The 17,500-nt window shown below is 49.4% G+C and overlaps 1 protein-coding gene and 1 long non-coding RNA gene across 2 annotated transcripts in view; both read right to left on the reverse strand.

The window, feature by feature from the left end:
- lig1 (ligase I, DNA, ATP-dependent) overlaps window positions 1-3,389 on the reverse strand; it is an 11,149-nt gene extending 7,760 nt beyond the window's left edge. Inside the window, exons 1-4 of the mRNA XM_029831514.1 lie at window positions 3,243-3,389; window positions 2,878-2,934; window positions 2,453-2,621; window positions 131-257 (exon numbers count right to left, since the gene is read on the reverse strand). Of these exons, the coding sequence (XP_029687374.1) occupies window positions 131-257; window positions 2,453-2,621; window positions 2,878-2,934; window positions 3,243-3,259 (370 nt within the window). The 5' untranslated portion in view covers window positions 3,260-3,389. The remainder of the gene's footprint in view (window positions 1-130; window positions 258-2,452; window positions 2,622-2,877; window positions 2,935-3,242) is intronic.
- Window positions 3,390-16,474: 13,085 nt separating this feature from the next.
- Window positions 16,475-17,500, reverse strand: part of LOC115248004 (uncharacterized) — a 2,114-nt gene continuing 1,088 nt past the window's right edge. The window contains exon 3 of the long non-coding RNA XR_003887038.1: window positions 16,475-16,640. This is a non-coding gene — a long non-coding RNA (uncharacterized lncRNA). The remainder of the gene's footprint in view (window positions 16,641-17,500) is intronic.

Genomic DNA, 17,500 nt, shown 5'->3' on the forward strand with positions numbered 1-17,500 from the left:
GAGGGAGGTCGCCAGGATACGGGATACGTAATTATTAGGTATGATGCAGCTGGATCGGCAGCAAATGGAGTGTTGGAGTTTCTTGAAGACGTTTCACGTCTCAAAGAACGAAGGAAAGAAAGAAACTGACCAGTTTTGCGTTTGACGATCCCAGAAGGGGAGAGCGAGTTAGGTGTGCGGGGGGTCCCAGGTGAAGCTGAAGAGGCCGGGGTAGCTGGAGAGAGGGGGGTGGAATCTGCCTTTAAAGCCCCATCCTTCTAAAAACGGGAGAAGAGGTGCAGCATTAGCAAGAGTTAGCAGTGAAGCACACCAGCCTGGAACCAAGACTGCGTTAGCAGCCGCTGGATTAGCTCGACCTGACGAAGGATCGGTTCAATCTGAAGAGATTTTCTATCCACGAGAGCGCGCACGTGGAGATAAAGCATCAGGCACTGGGCAGCTCTGATGGTACTGAGCGATGTCCTCCTATCACCTCAACCTACCAAGCACCAGATTGAGCCGCACCGCCGAGCTCGAATCTCATCCTCCGAGCCAGAAATGTCGCGAGCTCACGCCTGATCCAACAACATCAAAGAAAGATGTCGTTAGATCAGGCCTGATCCAACAACATCAAAGAAAGATGTTGTTAGATCAGGCCTGATCCAACAACATCAAAGAAAGATGTTGTTAGATCAGACGTGATCGAACAATCAGCTCACTTCTGATTGGCTACATTTCCTTCAACTCGGGACGCGTCGCCTTCCCACATACCAAGATGTTTATATAATGAACAAGTTTAATATTTACAATTGTGTCCCTAACCCTTTTCAGAGCCGATTATAGGCACAAATCTATTCTTAAGACACCTCAGACCATCGATCATTTTATAAGACGAAGGCTAATCTGGGAGGGGGAAGATCGGAACAAAAACCACCCGACTCTCGTCACGTGTGCGCTGTGCTTGAGATGTGATTCCACTGCAGGAGCTTCAGAGTCATTTTACAGGGTCAGATTGTTGGAGCGCGTCTCATCTGCAGGAACTTGCCCTAAAAGCCCTCTTACAGGAACCTTTATGGAGCCCAAGTGCGCCCCTGTTCCAGGATAGGTCGCTAGAAAGGCCCTGAACCCTTGCTGACGTCGCTTCTCCTCTAACCCTAACCCTAACCCTAACCCTAACCCTAACTAACCCTAACTCTAACTAACCCTAACCCTAACCCTAACCCTAACCCTAACTCTAACCCTAACTCTAACTCTAATCATGTACATGCAGCATAACTCTAACCCTAACCCTAACCCTAACTCTAACTAACCCTAACCCTAATCATGTACATGCAGCATAACTCTAACCCTAACCCTAACCCTAACTCTAACTAACCCTAACCCTAACCCTAACTCTAACCCTAACTCTAACCCTAACTCTAACTCTAACCCTAAGTCTAACCCTAACTCTAACCCTAACTAACCCTAACCCTAATCATGTACATGCAGCATAACTCTAACCCTAACCCTAACTAACCCTAACCCTAACTCTAACCCTAAGTCTAACCCTAACCCTAACTAACCCTAACTCTAACTAACCCTAACCCTAACTCTAACCCTAACTCTAACCCTAACTCTAACCCTAAGTCTAACCCTAACTCTAACCCTAACTAACCCTAACCCTAACTAAAACCCTAACTCTAACTCTAACCCTAACTAACCCTAACCCTAATCATGTACATGCAGCATAACTCTAACCCTAACTAACCCTAACCAACCCTAACCCTAACTAACCCTAACCCTAATCATGTACATGCAGCATAACTCTAACCCTAACCCTAACTCTAACTAACCCTAACCCTAACTCTAACCCTAACCCTAACTCTAACCCTAACTAACCCTAACCCTAACTCTAACCCTAACCCTAACTAACCCTAACCCTAACTCTAACCCTAACCCTAAGTCTAACCCTAAGTCTAACCCTAACTCTAACCCTAACCCTAACTAAAACCCTAACTCTAACCCTAACTAACCCTAACCCTAACCACCCATCTCCTTCTATAATGCTGTTTATATGTATTAACTCTCACACCTGTCAATGCAAACTTGAGGAAGCTGTATGAAATCTTATTCTCCTAGAATAAGACACATCAGCTGTGTCAGGGGCTGACTCAGGTACTAAAACATTGCTTTTTGAAATGGCGATTACCCATCCTCGGTCCCCTCACCCATCCGAACAGATTTACTGCCCCGGTGAGTTCTGGGGTGTCAGAACGACAGACGGGCTGGAGAACAGACATTTCTAAATCTGACTCCTCGATGGAAGAACAGGACGACATGCCAGTCCTGAAATCACAGGAAAGGTGGAAGGACATAAAGAAAGACCTTTTTCTTGCTCTGAGAGGGGCCTGAAAGACCCCCCCCCCCGGGTGTTGGGTTGGGTCTCGCAGACACCCTGGCAGCAGCAGCCCCCCAGACCCATCGATGCATTTACCTTTTCTCTTTTAACCTCTTTGTCTGCCTGTTTCGTGACTTCCTCTTTCACAGCCGGGACGTCGTCGTCATCGCTATCGAGGACGTGCCGACCGCGCTTCGCAACTTTCTTGATGGGTGAATCAGCTTCAGGAACACGATTCTGGACTTTCAGGGGGCTTTTGGTGGCTCTACAACACACACAATCAAATCCATAAGCATTGAAGGCCAAAACAGCAAGAGAGGCGAGTAGGTCTCATATTTCTCCCTTTTCCATCATCTAATGTGGTAGACGTGCAAAGGTAGCTTCAGAAAAGTCCTTCCTGCATCTGCATCTTCATCTACAGCCAATGTAGCTCTGCAGACCATCATCTCAGCACAATAGTCACCAAAATGAGCAGATTAAGACTTTTGGAAGGGAAAGTGAAGAAAGACAAGAAGTCTTACTTTTTGGTAGGTTCCTCTGTAGCTTTCTTGTCCTTGTTCCTGGGCTGAAAGAAGGAACTGGAGAAACAGAGGAGAGTTTTCAGTCTTTTCCCCCAAAGGTGGGAGATATAGTTGAACAGAAACAGGTAGCGGAGTTGCTATCTTGCTAGCATCTGCCGTCTCTCATTATCAAACCATCAATTAAAAGAAGACAGCTTGGTAAATGTTCCCCACAAATGTTCCTGACTACTATACGGTTCGAATGTGCACTGCGGTCGTGAACCCAGCACGATTTACCTTAACTAGCCAATAACAAGGTTCAGACGTCACAAAGGCAGCACTAGCTACAGCTTCAGAACCGGACTCTTTGACAACGGCCAACTTACGCGATGCTCCGCTGCATCTTGTCTTCAGTTTGTCTCCAAGTTTCGCTAAAACCGAACTAGGACGAGGCTGTCGGACGCGAACTCCCGCGCTGCGAAAAAACGATACTTGGAATATTCGGCGCCAAAACCGACCGTCAGCCAAAGGTTGAAAAGAGTTAAGATGAATCACTCGCGGGCGGAAAGCGCACAGCGCACGTCAGGAAGTTAGAATCATTCCTTTGGGTCCTTTATACATCCTCAACATGGACATAATATCTATACTTCAACCAAATAAATCAGACCGACAGATTTTACTCATGATTCACTTTTTGATTTACGTTTTCCTGAAAGTGATCGAGTGATCCATCTTAGATCCAGCACACATCTTGACTCTGCTTCTCTCCCGGAAGTTGCTCCGTTGGGAGCTTCTGCCCCCTGCTGCTAGGGAGTGATAATTACAGAAATAAAACTTAGATTTCATGAAAATATCAGTGCGTCTGTATAAATGCACCATTACTGGTGCTTTTCTTGTTTTTATGGAAAAAGACCTGAGAGAATCGCAGGACAAACAGCTTCAAATGGAATGAATTAACTGATTTATTGACACACAATTTTTGCACAATTCCCTAATGTGGCATCACATCTGGTCTAAGTCAATAAAGTCTGTAATAAAGTAGCCTACTGTAAACTCAGCTTTGGGTTCATGTCAGAGCAATAAAAGCATTTGAATTTGTTGCTCTTTTCCAGTAAAGTCACTTGCTGGACCCCTGCTTCACCTCATCGAACAGGCCTGTGAGGACTTGGTTCGGATCCCACCCGTCAGCACCCTTGTGCAGCCAGTTGTGTGTGCTGGTGTGCAGGGCCGAGGCCAAAGGTGGGAACACTGACTGTTCCTGCTCCACCAGAGAGATCTGAGAACACGTGGTGGCAGAGATGATGGGGAGGTGGAGGGACCGAGGTGATGGGACGGCATAAGGGAGACAGTACTGGAACAAGATGGGGTAGGGCCCAGCTTGGACTGTGGATGGGAAACAGAGACATCAGAAACTGGTGACAACGTGGAGTCGAATAAAGTCGATTATTTTGGGGACTAAAGAGACACAAGGGTCAGCATGAGAAGATTAATTCCTGGCAGCCTTTTCCCAGAGTTTGGATTCTATTGTCTTTTGTTCTGTTGGATTTATCTCAGTTCAGAAGAAATAAACTGCAAAATATCTTTAGCTTAGTTGGGTAGGCAAGACAAGTTTATTCACAGAGCATCATTCAGACACAAGGCAATTCATAGTTAAATATCAGTTTGTTCTTCGCTTCGGTCTCAATTCATTCCTCTTTGGGCTAAATTTGTGGCCAGTAGAGCCGATCGGGATCATTGGCCCAACAAAACCCGTGAAAAGGTCAAGGTATAAGTTCACGCTTGGCTGAGGAGGCTGCAGCTGGAAAGGAATAAGGGTTAGGGTTAGGAATAAGGTTTAGTGGTAGGAATAAGGGTTAGGGTTAGGAATAAGGGATAGGGTTAGGAATAAGGGTTAGGGTTAGGAATAAGGGTTAGGGTTAGGGTTAGGAATAAGGGTTAGGATTAGGAATTAGGGTTAGGGTTAGGAATAAGGGTTAGGGTTAGGAATAAGGGTTAGGGTTAGGGTTAGGAATAAGGGTTAGGGTTAGGAATAAGGGTTAGGGTTAGGGTTAGGAATAAGGTTTAGTGGTAGGAATAAGGGTTAGGGTTAGGCATAAGGGTTAGGATTAGGGTTAGGAATAAGGTTTAGTGGTAGGAATAAGGGTTAGGGTTAGGGTTAGGAATAAGGGTTAGGGTTAGGAATAAGGGTTAGGGTTAGGAATAAGGTTTAGTGGTAGGAATAAGGGTTAGGGTTAGGGTTAGGAATAAGGGTTAGGGTTAGGGTTAGGAATAAGGTTTAGTGGTAGGAATAAGGGTTAGGGTTAGGGTTAGGAATAAGGGTTAGGAATAAGGGTTAGGGTTAGGAATAAGGGTTAGGGTTAGGGTTAGGAATAAGGGTTAGGGTTAGGAATAAGGTTTAGTGGTAGGAATAAGGGTTAGGGTTAGGAATAAGGGTTAGGGTTAGGAATAAGGGTTAGGAATAAGGGTTAGGAATAAGGGTTAGGGTTAGGAATAAGGTTTAGTGGTAGGAATAAGGGTTAGGGTTAGGGTTAGGGTTAGGGTTAGGATTAGGGTTAGGGTTATTGTGCAGTTATAGTTGGACAGGTTTTAAAGGAACAATTAGGAATTAGAAGTCATTTTGATATCAAGACCCATCTTTCTGACTCTGCCATTGCATTCTCACCTCTGTCCATCAATGAGCCTCCACCCAGTGCAGCTCCACCCTCAGCAGGGAAAAGAGGGAAGGGAAGAGGGGCGCTCCGCAGCAGCTGCAGGATGGACGAGTGAAGGGTGAACACCAACCATGGTGCTAATGCTCAAAAGCATCTAAACCACAGCCTGAACCATAACACAAGCAGCAATACTCTCAACACCTCAGAACGACAACCTAAAACAGGGATTTGGGAGGTTGTTCTGCACCTCAACTATGACATCATCATCAGTGTTCAGACTCTTTGGTCAGTACTCCAGGATGATTCTGGTAGCTGAATCATAGCAACTGGAGTTGGAGTTCCATGAAGATGTTTCACCTCTGAGAAATACCAAGAAATGAGAACCTTCACAGACATCCAGCCTGAAGACTCCAGTCTTCTTGGGTTTGACGTCACAGCTGGATTTCAAGATCTTCTGTCCTTCTCTGCAGATGCTCTCCAGCTCTGTCAGGGTATACAGGGCAGCATTCCAGGTCATTCCAGAGATGCTTGTTTGGGTTCAGGTCAGGGTTCTGGCTGGACCACTCCGGGACCTTCACACTTTTCCCTCAGACACTTCTGCGTTGTCTTGGCTGTGTTTAGAGTCTTGGTCAGGTGAAGGGACCCTTCAGCCCAGACGGAGGTCCAGGTCCTCTGGACAGGGTTTTCTGTTCTAGTCTCTCTAACCGCCCCCCCCCCCCCCCCCCCATGTCTTTGGTGAAGGAGAAGCTTCTCTCTGGACAGTCTGGTTGGGTGGAGCTGCAGTGTTGGTTGGCCTTCAAGAACATTCTCTTATCTGTCCATCTGTCCGATGGGGCTGAGTAGGAAGTTCCTGCGTTCTTTCTCTTTCACCCTTTTCTTCAGGTTGACAGTTTGTTTTGACATCCAGCTCTGGAAGAGTCCTGGAAGAGCTCCAAACTTCTTCAACGTCAGGATGAAGAAGGAACTGGGATTTAGGAACGTTCAGTGCAGCACAATTGTTCTTGTAGTCTTTTGCAGATCTGTGAGTGGTTCCAGTCTCCAGGTGGTGGAGGCAGTTCCTGAGAGTTCATGGTTTGGTTTTTACTCTGAAGCTGTCAGGCCTTCTAGAGATGTGAGTCTCTGAGACCTTTACCACAGGTGGACTCCAGTCAAGCTGGAGGAACATCTCAGAGAAGGTCCAGAGACATGGAAGGTCCTCAGAGTAAAAGCTCAAGTGTTGGAGCAAAGAGTGTGAAGCATGATGCATGATTTGGGGTCAGTTTTAGGACCTTCCTGTTTTCTCCTGGTCGTTCTGGGTACACACACACACATACACACACACACACACACACACTCACACACACACACACACACACACACACACACACACACACACACACTCACACACACTCACACACACACACACACACACACACACACACACTCACACACACACACACACACACACACACACACACACACACACACACACTCACACACACACACACACACACACACACACACACACACACACTCACACACACACACACACACACACACACACTCACACACACACACTTCCTGCTGAGCACTGATGCACTTTGGAACAAGAACAAAATCTGTGAGTGTATCAAAAATAACGGGACACATGTCATTTATTCTAAATGTAACTCTAAACCCTCAAAAAGTCAACGCTGTTTTAAATCATATATATTATATATATATATATATATATATATATATATATATATATATATACAGTGATCCCTCGTTTATCGCGGGAGTTGCGTTCCAAAAATAACACGCGAAAAGTGAAATCCGTGAAGTAGTCAGCTTTATTTTTTTTTATTATTTTACAATGCAATACTGAGCTATAGAATGAAACCAAAAATCAAAACCTGTTTTAAAGCCCAAAATTTGTTTAAAACAATAATTTTAATCTAGTAATACAAGGTTGGAAACATTGTCACTCGCGTATTCCAGTCCCAGCTGAGCCTCTTCGTCCTGACTCCGCTCCGCTGGAGCGTCTGTTTCTACTGGAGGCGCAGGAGTCTTTCTCCCAGAGAAGAACATTGTTATGGGCAGTTGTTGGCGCTCTTTCTTTTTCTGAGCAAGAAGATTTTTATAAACGGATATGCCACCTTCGATTATATTTGAGAACTGCAATGAACGACTCGCAAAAAAAATCCGTGAAGCAGCGAAGCCGTGAAAGATGAAACGCGATATAGCGAGGGATCACTGTATATACACACAATATTTATGGAGTGAAATGAGCCCAAATATGTTTTTTACTCTTGAAAATATCAGAATCCAAAAATACATCCTCAAGAATTTTATTCCAAACATTGTAACTTGCTCACTTTTGAGAGAATGTGAATATTTAATATTTACATGTGAAATATGCAATTTGCTCCCAGTCTTAATTAGACTCAAATATTTTGGAATAAAATTCTTCCTAAAGGACTCCGCTGCAGCACTGGGAATGCCTGGAACATTCCCACTTTAACTCCAGGGACGGCAGCATGCAGCCTTCCGGAGTCCTTTAGGGTTAGGGTTAGCTAGAAAGACGGGGGGGTTGACCTGGAGGCCGGGGGGGGCCGCTGGGTGCTTGAGCTGGAGTCCGGGGGGGGGCGCTGGGGGCTTGAGCTGGAGGCCGGGGGGGGCCGCTGGGGGCTTGACCAGGACCAGTTTGCTCAAGTTGAACTTGTATGTGAATCGTTTTCCTTTTGTCTTGTGAAGGATGTGTTTGTTGTAGTAATACCTGCAGGTACAGCAACGAGTTATCGTGGGTGTGGGTGTGTGTGTGTGTGTGGGGGGGGGTGTGTGTGTGTGAGTGTGGGTGTGTGTGTGTGGGGGGGGTGTGTGTGTGTGGGGGTGTGTGTGTGTGTGTGTAGGTGTGTGTGAGTGTGTGTGGGTGTAAGTGTGTGTAGGTGTGGGTGTGGATGTTCGTGGGTGTGGGTGTGTGTGTGTGTGTGAGTGTGGGTGTGTGTGTGTGTGTGAGTGTGGGTGTGTGTGTGTGTGTGGGGGGGGTGTGTGTGTGTGGGGGTGTGTGTGTGTGTGTGTAGGTGTGTGTGAGTGTGTGTGGGTGTAAGTGTGTGTAGGTGTGGGTGTGGATGTTCGTGTGTGTGTGTGTGTGTGTGTGTGTGTTCTACATCACCTTAGTGCACGGCTGAGTTTGTCATAGTTCATGTGTGGTTTCCCCTTCCTCTCCCCCCACAGCCTGGCCAGCTTCTCTGGGTCATGGATCACAAATTCCCCCCATTCCCCCCCCCAGCTGATAGCCCCACCCTCACCCTGTCCCAGCAGCTCCAGAAGGAAGTGCCACAGTTGGACCTGTTTGGAGCCAGGAGTCCAGGCCGGCTTGTAGGCCCAATCAGGACACAGCACTGCTGTGGACAAAAGGTAGATTTAAGTGTGTGTGTGTGTGTGTGTGTGTGTGTGTGTGTGTGTGTGTGTGCGAGAGAGAGAGAGAGAGAGAGAGAGAGAGAGAGAGAGAGAGAGAGTGTGAGAGGGGGAGGAAGCTGACTGGTGCTGGTTCTAACAGACATGTTCATGATGAGGAGAGCAGAGGATGGAGAGGTGGAAAAAGGAGAAGTGCAGCCTGGTGTTCAGGAGTGGAGGCAAGTTCTGGGTGGTCAGGAGATGCTTCCAAAGACTTGCTAGCTCCAGATCAGGCCCTCAGGACCTTGGTGGAGGAATGAGGAGGTTCTGGGGTTCCATCAGGGAAAGAGACTTGATGGGAACTGAGAGGACAGAAGAGGGTCTATGAGAGCCTGGATGTGAGGATGGACAGCAAGGAGGGACAGAAGCATCGGTCCAGGTTAGAAGGAGAGATGGAGGCAGCAGGTTCACGTGATCAAGAGATGGAAGTTTCCTGGTGCTGATCTTCAAGAATATCAGAGGTGTGAAGCTGGAGCAACAAGAGTTCCTCAGTTCCTGAGCCCACGCTCCAGGAAGGAGAAGAAACGAGGACAGACGTGAACATCTGTGAGCAGCGCGTGGTTTCACGAGGACAGACGTGAACATCTGTGAGCAGCGCGGTGGTTTCACGAGGACAGACGTGAACATCTGTGAGCAGCGCGTGGTTTCAAGAGGACAGACGTGAACATCTGTGAGCAGCGTGGTGGTTTCACGAGGACAGACGTGAACATCTGTGAGCAGCGAGGTGGTTTCACGAGGACAGACGTGAACATCTGTGAGCAGTGCGTGGTTTCACGAGGACAGACGTGAACATCTGTGAGCAGCGCGTGGTTTCACGAGGACAGACGTGAACATCTGTGAGCAGCGCGTGGTTTCACGAGGACAGACGTGAACATCTGTGAGCAGCGCGGTGGTTTCAAGAGGACAGACGCAATCGTTCCTGGAGAAATCACATGACAGGAAGTGGGTCCTCTCTGAGGAAGTGTGTCAAAGGTGTGTTGGAGTGGTCCAGGGCAGGTGTGAGAACTGTGGGACAGATGTGTTGTTGCTATGGCGATGGTGATGTTTGCAGAGGACATTGTGTTCTGGAGTGACAGCAGGGAGCAGCTGGAAGAAGCTCCAGAAGATGATGCTGAGACCCTAACCCTTAACCCTCTAACCCCCTAACCCGCTAACCCTAACCCAACCCTAACCCCCTAACCCTAACCTAACCCTCTAACCCTAACCCCCTAACCCTCTAACCGTAACCTAACCCTAACCCTCTAACCCCCTAACCCTCTAACCCTAACCCCCTAACCCTCTAACCCTAACCCTCTAACCCTAACCCTAACCCAACCCTAACCCTCTAACCCTAACCCCTAACCCCCTAACCCTCTAACCCTAACCCCCTAACCCTCTAACCCTAACCCTCTAACCCTAACCCTAACCCAACCCTAACCCTCTAACCCTAACCCTCTAACCCTAACCCTCTGACCCTAACCCTCTAACCCTAACCTTCTAACCCTAACCCTAACCCAACCCTAACCCTCTAACCCTAACCCTCTAACCCTAACCCAACCCTAACCCTCTAACTCTAACCCTCTAACCCTAACCCTCTAACTCTAACCCTCTAACCCTAACCCTCTAACCCTAACCCTCTAACCCTCTAACCCTAACCCTAACCCAACCCTAACCCTCTAACCCTAACCCTAACCCAACCCTAACCCTCTAACTCTAACCCTCTAACCCTCTAACTCTAACCCTAACCCTCTAACTCTAACCCAACCCTAACCCTCTAACTCTAACCCTCTAACCCTAACCCAACCCTAACCCTCTAACTCTAACCCTCTAACCCTAACCCTCTAACTCTAACCCTCTAACCCTAACCCTCTAACCCTAACCCTCTAACTCTAACCCTCTAACCCTAACCCTCTAACCCCTAACCCTCTAACTCTAACCCTCTAACCCTAACCCTCTAACCCTAACCCAACCCTAACCCTCTAACCCTAACCCTCTAACCCTAACCCTCTAACCCTAACCCTCTAACTCTAACCCTCTAACTCTAACCCTCTAACTCTAACCCTAACCAGAAACAGGAGGGTTAGAGGGGGGGCAGACAGCTAAAGGCAGGAGGTCCAGAGGAAGTTCTTCACTTAGTATCTGCAGTGTGTTTATCTAATAATAATAATAATAATAATAATAATAATAATAATAATAATAATAATGTGAATTCTCTTAATATTAATTTTAATTGAAATATCAACCCTCTTACTCCTGCTCCAATAAGAGGATGAAGATTCTCCAGCTGAAGAGCTGCAGCTGCACTGCATCTGAAACACACATGAACACACACATAAACACACACAAACACACATGAACACACACATGAACACACACACACACACAAACACACACATGAACACACACATAAACACACACACACACTCACTCATACACACATGAACACACACATGAACACACGAACACACACATGAACACACACACGAACATACACATAAACAAACACACTTACACACACACACACTCACACACAAACACACACATGAACACACACATGAACACACATAAACACACACAAACACACATGAACACACACGAAACACACACATGAACACACACACTCACACACACATGAACAAATGAACACACACATGAACACACACATGAACAAATGAACACACACATTAACACATGAACACACAAATGAACACACACACACACACTCAATGACAGCACAGTGGGGTTTTCCTGGGACAGTAAAGAAGAAACGTGTCTTCAGAGGAAGATTCGTCCTCCAGGACTCAGATGATGGCAGCTTCTTCATCTTCACCCTCCAGGAAACCAGTGGCGTCCAGCCACAGACACTGTGATGTCCACCCACAGACACTGTGATGTCCACCCACAGACACTGTGGCGTCCAGCCACAGACACTGTGATGTCCACCCACAGACACTGTGATGTCCACCCACAGACACTGTGATGTCCACCCACAGACACTGTGGCGTCCAGCCACAGACACTGTGATGTCCACCCACAGACACTGTGATGTCCACCCACAGACACTGTGACCTTCAACCCACAGACACTGTGGCGTCCACCCACAGACACTGTGATGTCCACCCACAGACACTGTGACCTTCAACCCACAGACACTGTGGCGTCCACCCACAGACACTGTGATGTCCACCCACAGACACTGTGACCTTCAACCCACAGACACTGTGACGTCCATCCACAGACACTGTGGCGTCCACCCACAGACACTGTGACGTCCATCCACAGACACTGTGGCGTCCACCCACAGACACTGTGATGTCCACCCACAGACACTGTGATGTCCACCCACAGACACTGTGGCGTCCAGCCACAGACACTGTGATGTCCACCCACAGACACTGTGATGTCCACCCACAGACACTGTGACCGTCCACCCACAGACACTGTAGCGTCCACCCACAGACACTGTGATGTCCACCCACAGACACTGTGACCGTCCAGCCACAGACACTGTGACCGTCCACCCACAGACACTGTGACCGTCAACCCACAGACACTGTGACGTCCATCCACAGACACTGTGGCGTCCACCCACAGACACTGTGATGTCCACCCACAGACACTGTGACCGTCCAGCCACAGACACTGTGACTGTCCAGCCACAGACACTGCGGCGTCCACCCACAGACACTGTGACGTCCATCCACAGACACTGTGGCGTCCACCCACAGACACTGTGACGTCCACCCACAGACACTGTGACGTCCACCCACAGACACTGTGACGTCCACCCACAGACACTGTGATGTCCACCCACAGACACTGTGACCTTCAACCCACAGACACTGTGACGTCCATCCACAGACACTGTGGCGTCCAGCCACAGACACTGTGATGTCCACCCACAGACACTGTGGCGTCCAGCCACAGACACTGTGATGTCCACCCACAGACACTGTGATGTCCACCCACAGACACTGTGACCGTCCACCCACAGACACTGTGGCGTCCACCCACAGACACTGTGATGTCCACCCACAGACACTGTGACCGTCCAGCCACAGACACTGTGACCGTCCACCCACAGACACTGTGACGTCCATCCACAGACACTGTGGCGTCCATCCACAGACACTGTGGCGTCCACCCACAGACACTGTGATGTCCACCCACAGACACTGTGATGTCCACCCACAGACACTGTGACCGTCCAGCCACAGACACTGTGGCGTCCACCCACAGACACTGTGACGTCCATCCACAGACACTGTGGCGTCCACCCACAGACACTGTGATGTCCACCCCACAGACACTGTGGCGTCCAGCCACAGACACTGTGATGTCCACCCACAGACACTGTGACCGTCCACCCACAGACCCTGTGATGTCCACCCACAGACACTGTGACGTCCACCCACAGACACTGTGACCGTCCAGCCACAGACCCTGTGATGTCCACCCACAGACACTGTGACGTCCACCCAGAGACACTGTGACCGTCCAGCCACAGACACTGTGACCGTCCACCCACAGACCCTGTGATGTCCACCCACAGACACTGTGACCATACAGCCACAGACACTGTGATGTCCACCCACAGACTCTGTGATGTCCACCCACAGACACTGTGATGTCCACCCACAGACACTGTGACCGTCCACCCACAGACCCTGTGATGTCCACCCACAGACTCTGTGATGTCCACCCACAGACACTGTGACTGTCCACCCACAGACTCTGTGATGTCCACCCACAGACACTGTGATGTCCACCCACAGACACTATGACCGTCCACCCACAGACCCTGTGATGTCCACCCACAGACACTGTGATGTCCACCCACAGACACTGTGACCGTCCACCCACAGACTCTGTGATGTCCACCCAGACACTGTGATGTCCACCCACAGACTCTGTGATGTCCACCCACAGACACTGTGACCGTCCACCCACAGACACTGTGATGTCCACCCACAGACACTGTGACCGTCCACCCACAGACACTGTGATGTCCACCCACAGACACTGTGACCGTCCACCCACAGACTTTGTGATGTCCACCCACAGACACTGTGATGTCCACCCACAGACACTGTGACCGTCCACCCACAGACACTGTGATGTCCACCCACAGACACTGTGACCGTCCACCCACAGACTCTGTGATGTCCACCCACAGACACTGTGATGTCCACCCACAGACACTGTGACCATCCACCCACAGACACTGTGACGTCCACCCACAGACACTGTGACCGTCCAGCCACAGACACTGTGGCGTCCACCCACAGACACTGTGACGTCCATCCACAGACACTGTGACGTCCACCCACAGACACTGTGACCGTCCACCCACAGACTCTGTGATGTCCACCCACAGACCCTGTGATGTCCACCCACAGACACTGTGATGTCCACCCAGAGACACTGTGACCGTCCACCCACAGACTCTGTGATGTCCACCCACAGACTCTGTGATGTCCACCCACAGACACTGTGATGTCCACCCAGAGACACTGTGACCGTCCACCCACAGACTCTGTGATGTCCACCCACAGACACTGTGATGTCCACCCACAGACACTGTGACCGTCCACCCACAGACACTGTGACCGTCCACCCACAGACACTGTGATGTCCACCCACAGACACTGTGATGTCCACCCACAGACACTGTGACCGTCCACCCACAGACTCTGTGATGTCCACCCACAGACACTGTGACCGTCCACCCACAGACACTGTGACCGTCCACCCACAGACACTGTGACCGTCCACCCACAGACTCTGTGATGTCCACCCACAGACACTGTGACCGTCCAGCCACAGACACTGTGATGTCCACCCACAGACTCTGTGATGTCTACCCATAGACTCTGTGATGTCCACCCACAGACACTGTGATGTCTACCCACAGACTCTGTGATGTCCACCCACAGACACTGTGATGTCCACCCACAGACACTGTGACCGTCCACCCACAGACTCTGTGATGTCCACCCACAGACACTGTGACCGTCCACCCACAGACACTGTGACCGTCCACCCACAGACACTGTGACCGTCCACCCACAGACTCTGTGATGTCCACCCACAGACACTGTGACCGTCCAGCCACAGACACTGTGATGTCCACCCACAGACTCTGTGATGTCTACCCATAGACTCTGTGATGTCCACCCACAGACACTGTGATGTCCACCCAGAGACACTGTGACCATCCACCCACAGACACTGTGACGTCCCAGCCACAGACACTGTGACCGTCCCAGGCTGGGACGTCCACTGTCTCCCCTGGCAGCCTGCAAACTGTCCTTTTTAAACGGAACTTCCTGTGAGCCTTTTCCCAGCTGAGCCATGTCCCCTCTGACCCCCCCTCATGCTGTCAGGACAGAAACACACACAAATGTGGACCATGTGCTGGTTCAGGACTGACAGCACAGGGTTACAGGACCAGGTCCAAGTGTCTTCAGACAGGAACAGGAGCAGTGAAACAGGGAAATGACCACTGATGTCTGTCCTCGTCCCCAGAAACACAACGAGCTAATCTCCTTATTTCCTCCCCTCCAGACATGAACGTGGAATTAAAAGGTTTCGTCTGAGTTACCTTGAAAGGTGGAGACGGAGACGCTTCGTTAGCGACCAGCAACCGTCAGCATTCAGGTCTGAGCGGACTGAAGGACGGATGCTCCTCACTTTACACCCCAACACACACACACACACACACAGAAACCCCCCCACCTACACACACACACCCACACACACAGAAACCCCCCCACCTACACACACACACCCACACACACACACAGAAACCCACCCACCTACACACACACACAGACCCCCCCCCCACACACACACCCACCCCACACACACCCACACACACACACACCCACACACCCCACACCCCCCCCACACACACACAGACCCCCCCCCCACACACACACACACCCCCCCACACACACACACTCCCTTTGAACCCTAAACAACCAGAACTAAAGCATCTTAAGCGGATCTCTCACAACAATGCAGGTTAACAAGTCAATCAAATAAATAAAACAATAGAAAAGTCATCAGGAAACATTTTTAATTCGTGTTTTGATGTTTTGGGGTTGATGATCAACAAAGAAGCGCTTTAATTTTATTTTATTAGATTAGATGAAATTTGCTTTGAGTTTATTGTCATCAAACATGTAGAAGCACTAAAGGAACTTGAGATGATTCTGTTGGTGGGTATGGGGGGGGGGGGGGTTAGGACACAGCCTATGTAGGGTATGGGGGGGGGGGGGTTAGGACACAGCCTATGTAGGGTATAGGGGGGGGGGGGTTAGCACACAGCCTATGTAGGGTATGGGGGGGGGGGTTAGGACACAGCCTATGTAGGGTATGGGGGGGGGGGGGTTAGGACACAGCCTATGTAGGGTATAGGGGGGGGGGGGTTAGCACACAGCCTATGTAGGGTATGGGGGGGGGGTTAGGACACAGCCTATGTAGGGTATGGGGGGGGGGGGGTTAGGACACAGCCCAAGTGTGTTTTCTATAAAGCTGCATCCAGACAACCATCTCACCTGATTAAGATGCTGAAGCACCAGACTAAACGAGCATCTGGGGCATCTGGAGCATCTGGAGCATCTGGAGCATCTGGAGCACCTGGGGCACCTGGAGCACCTGGGGCATCTGGGGCATCTGGGGCATCTGGGGCATCTTTCCTTGTTCAGATGACGTCACTTCATTCACTAACTGTGAAAACAGAAATCACTGTTTTGCTGAAAACTTCCTCAATGTCAACGTTCGAGAGAATTGAAAGTGTGTTTTACAAATTGCACGCACACACACACACACACGCACACTTATGCACACACACACACACTCACACACACGCACACTTACGCACACACACACACACGCACACTTACGCACACACACACACACTCACACACACGCACACTTACGCACACTTACGCACACTTACGCCCACACACACACACTCACGCACACTCACGCACACACACGCACACACGCACACACACACACACACACACACACTCACGCACTCACACACACACACATGCACACACTCACACACACACACTCACGCACTCACACACACACACACACACACACACACTGGTGACTGTTTCAGCGCTCTGCTGGTTCAGGTTTGTTTCTATTTGGATTAACTGATTTAGTTTTAGCAGGGCAGCAGACAGGAGGCTCAGAGAGGCGGTCCATTAGGCTTATGATGTACAGAAGACGCACATGCACGTACGCACGCACGCTTATCGCCTCTCATGTGACAGCTGACACCGGAGGCTTTTAATTCCAGTGTAAATACAAATACCCTCCCAGACAGCTATCAATTATTCATGCCACTAATTGAGGGGAACGTTGGCTCACTCAGGGTCACACAAAAGGAGCAACGCACACATTTGTGCACGTGGACATTTGGTGAAACAGGCAACAAGGAGCTATATCATGCTATTGTCATGCTATTATCATGCTATTATCATGCTATTATGCTATAACCATGCTATTATCATGCTATTATGCTATAACCATGCTATTATGCTATCATCATGCTATCATCATACTATAATCAT

This window comes from Takifugu rubripes, chromosome 22 (assembly GCF_901000725.2).
Source record: "Takifugu rubripes chromosome 22, fTakRub1.2, whole genome shotgun sequence".
Lineage (NCBI taxonomy): Eukaryota > Metazoa > Chordata > Actinopteri > Tetraodontiformes > Tetraodontidae > Takifugu > Takifugu rubripes.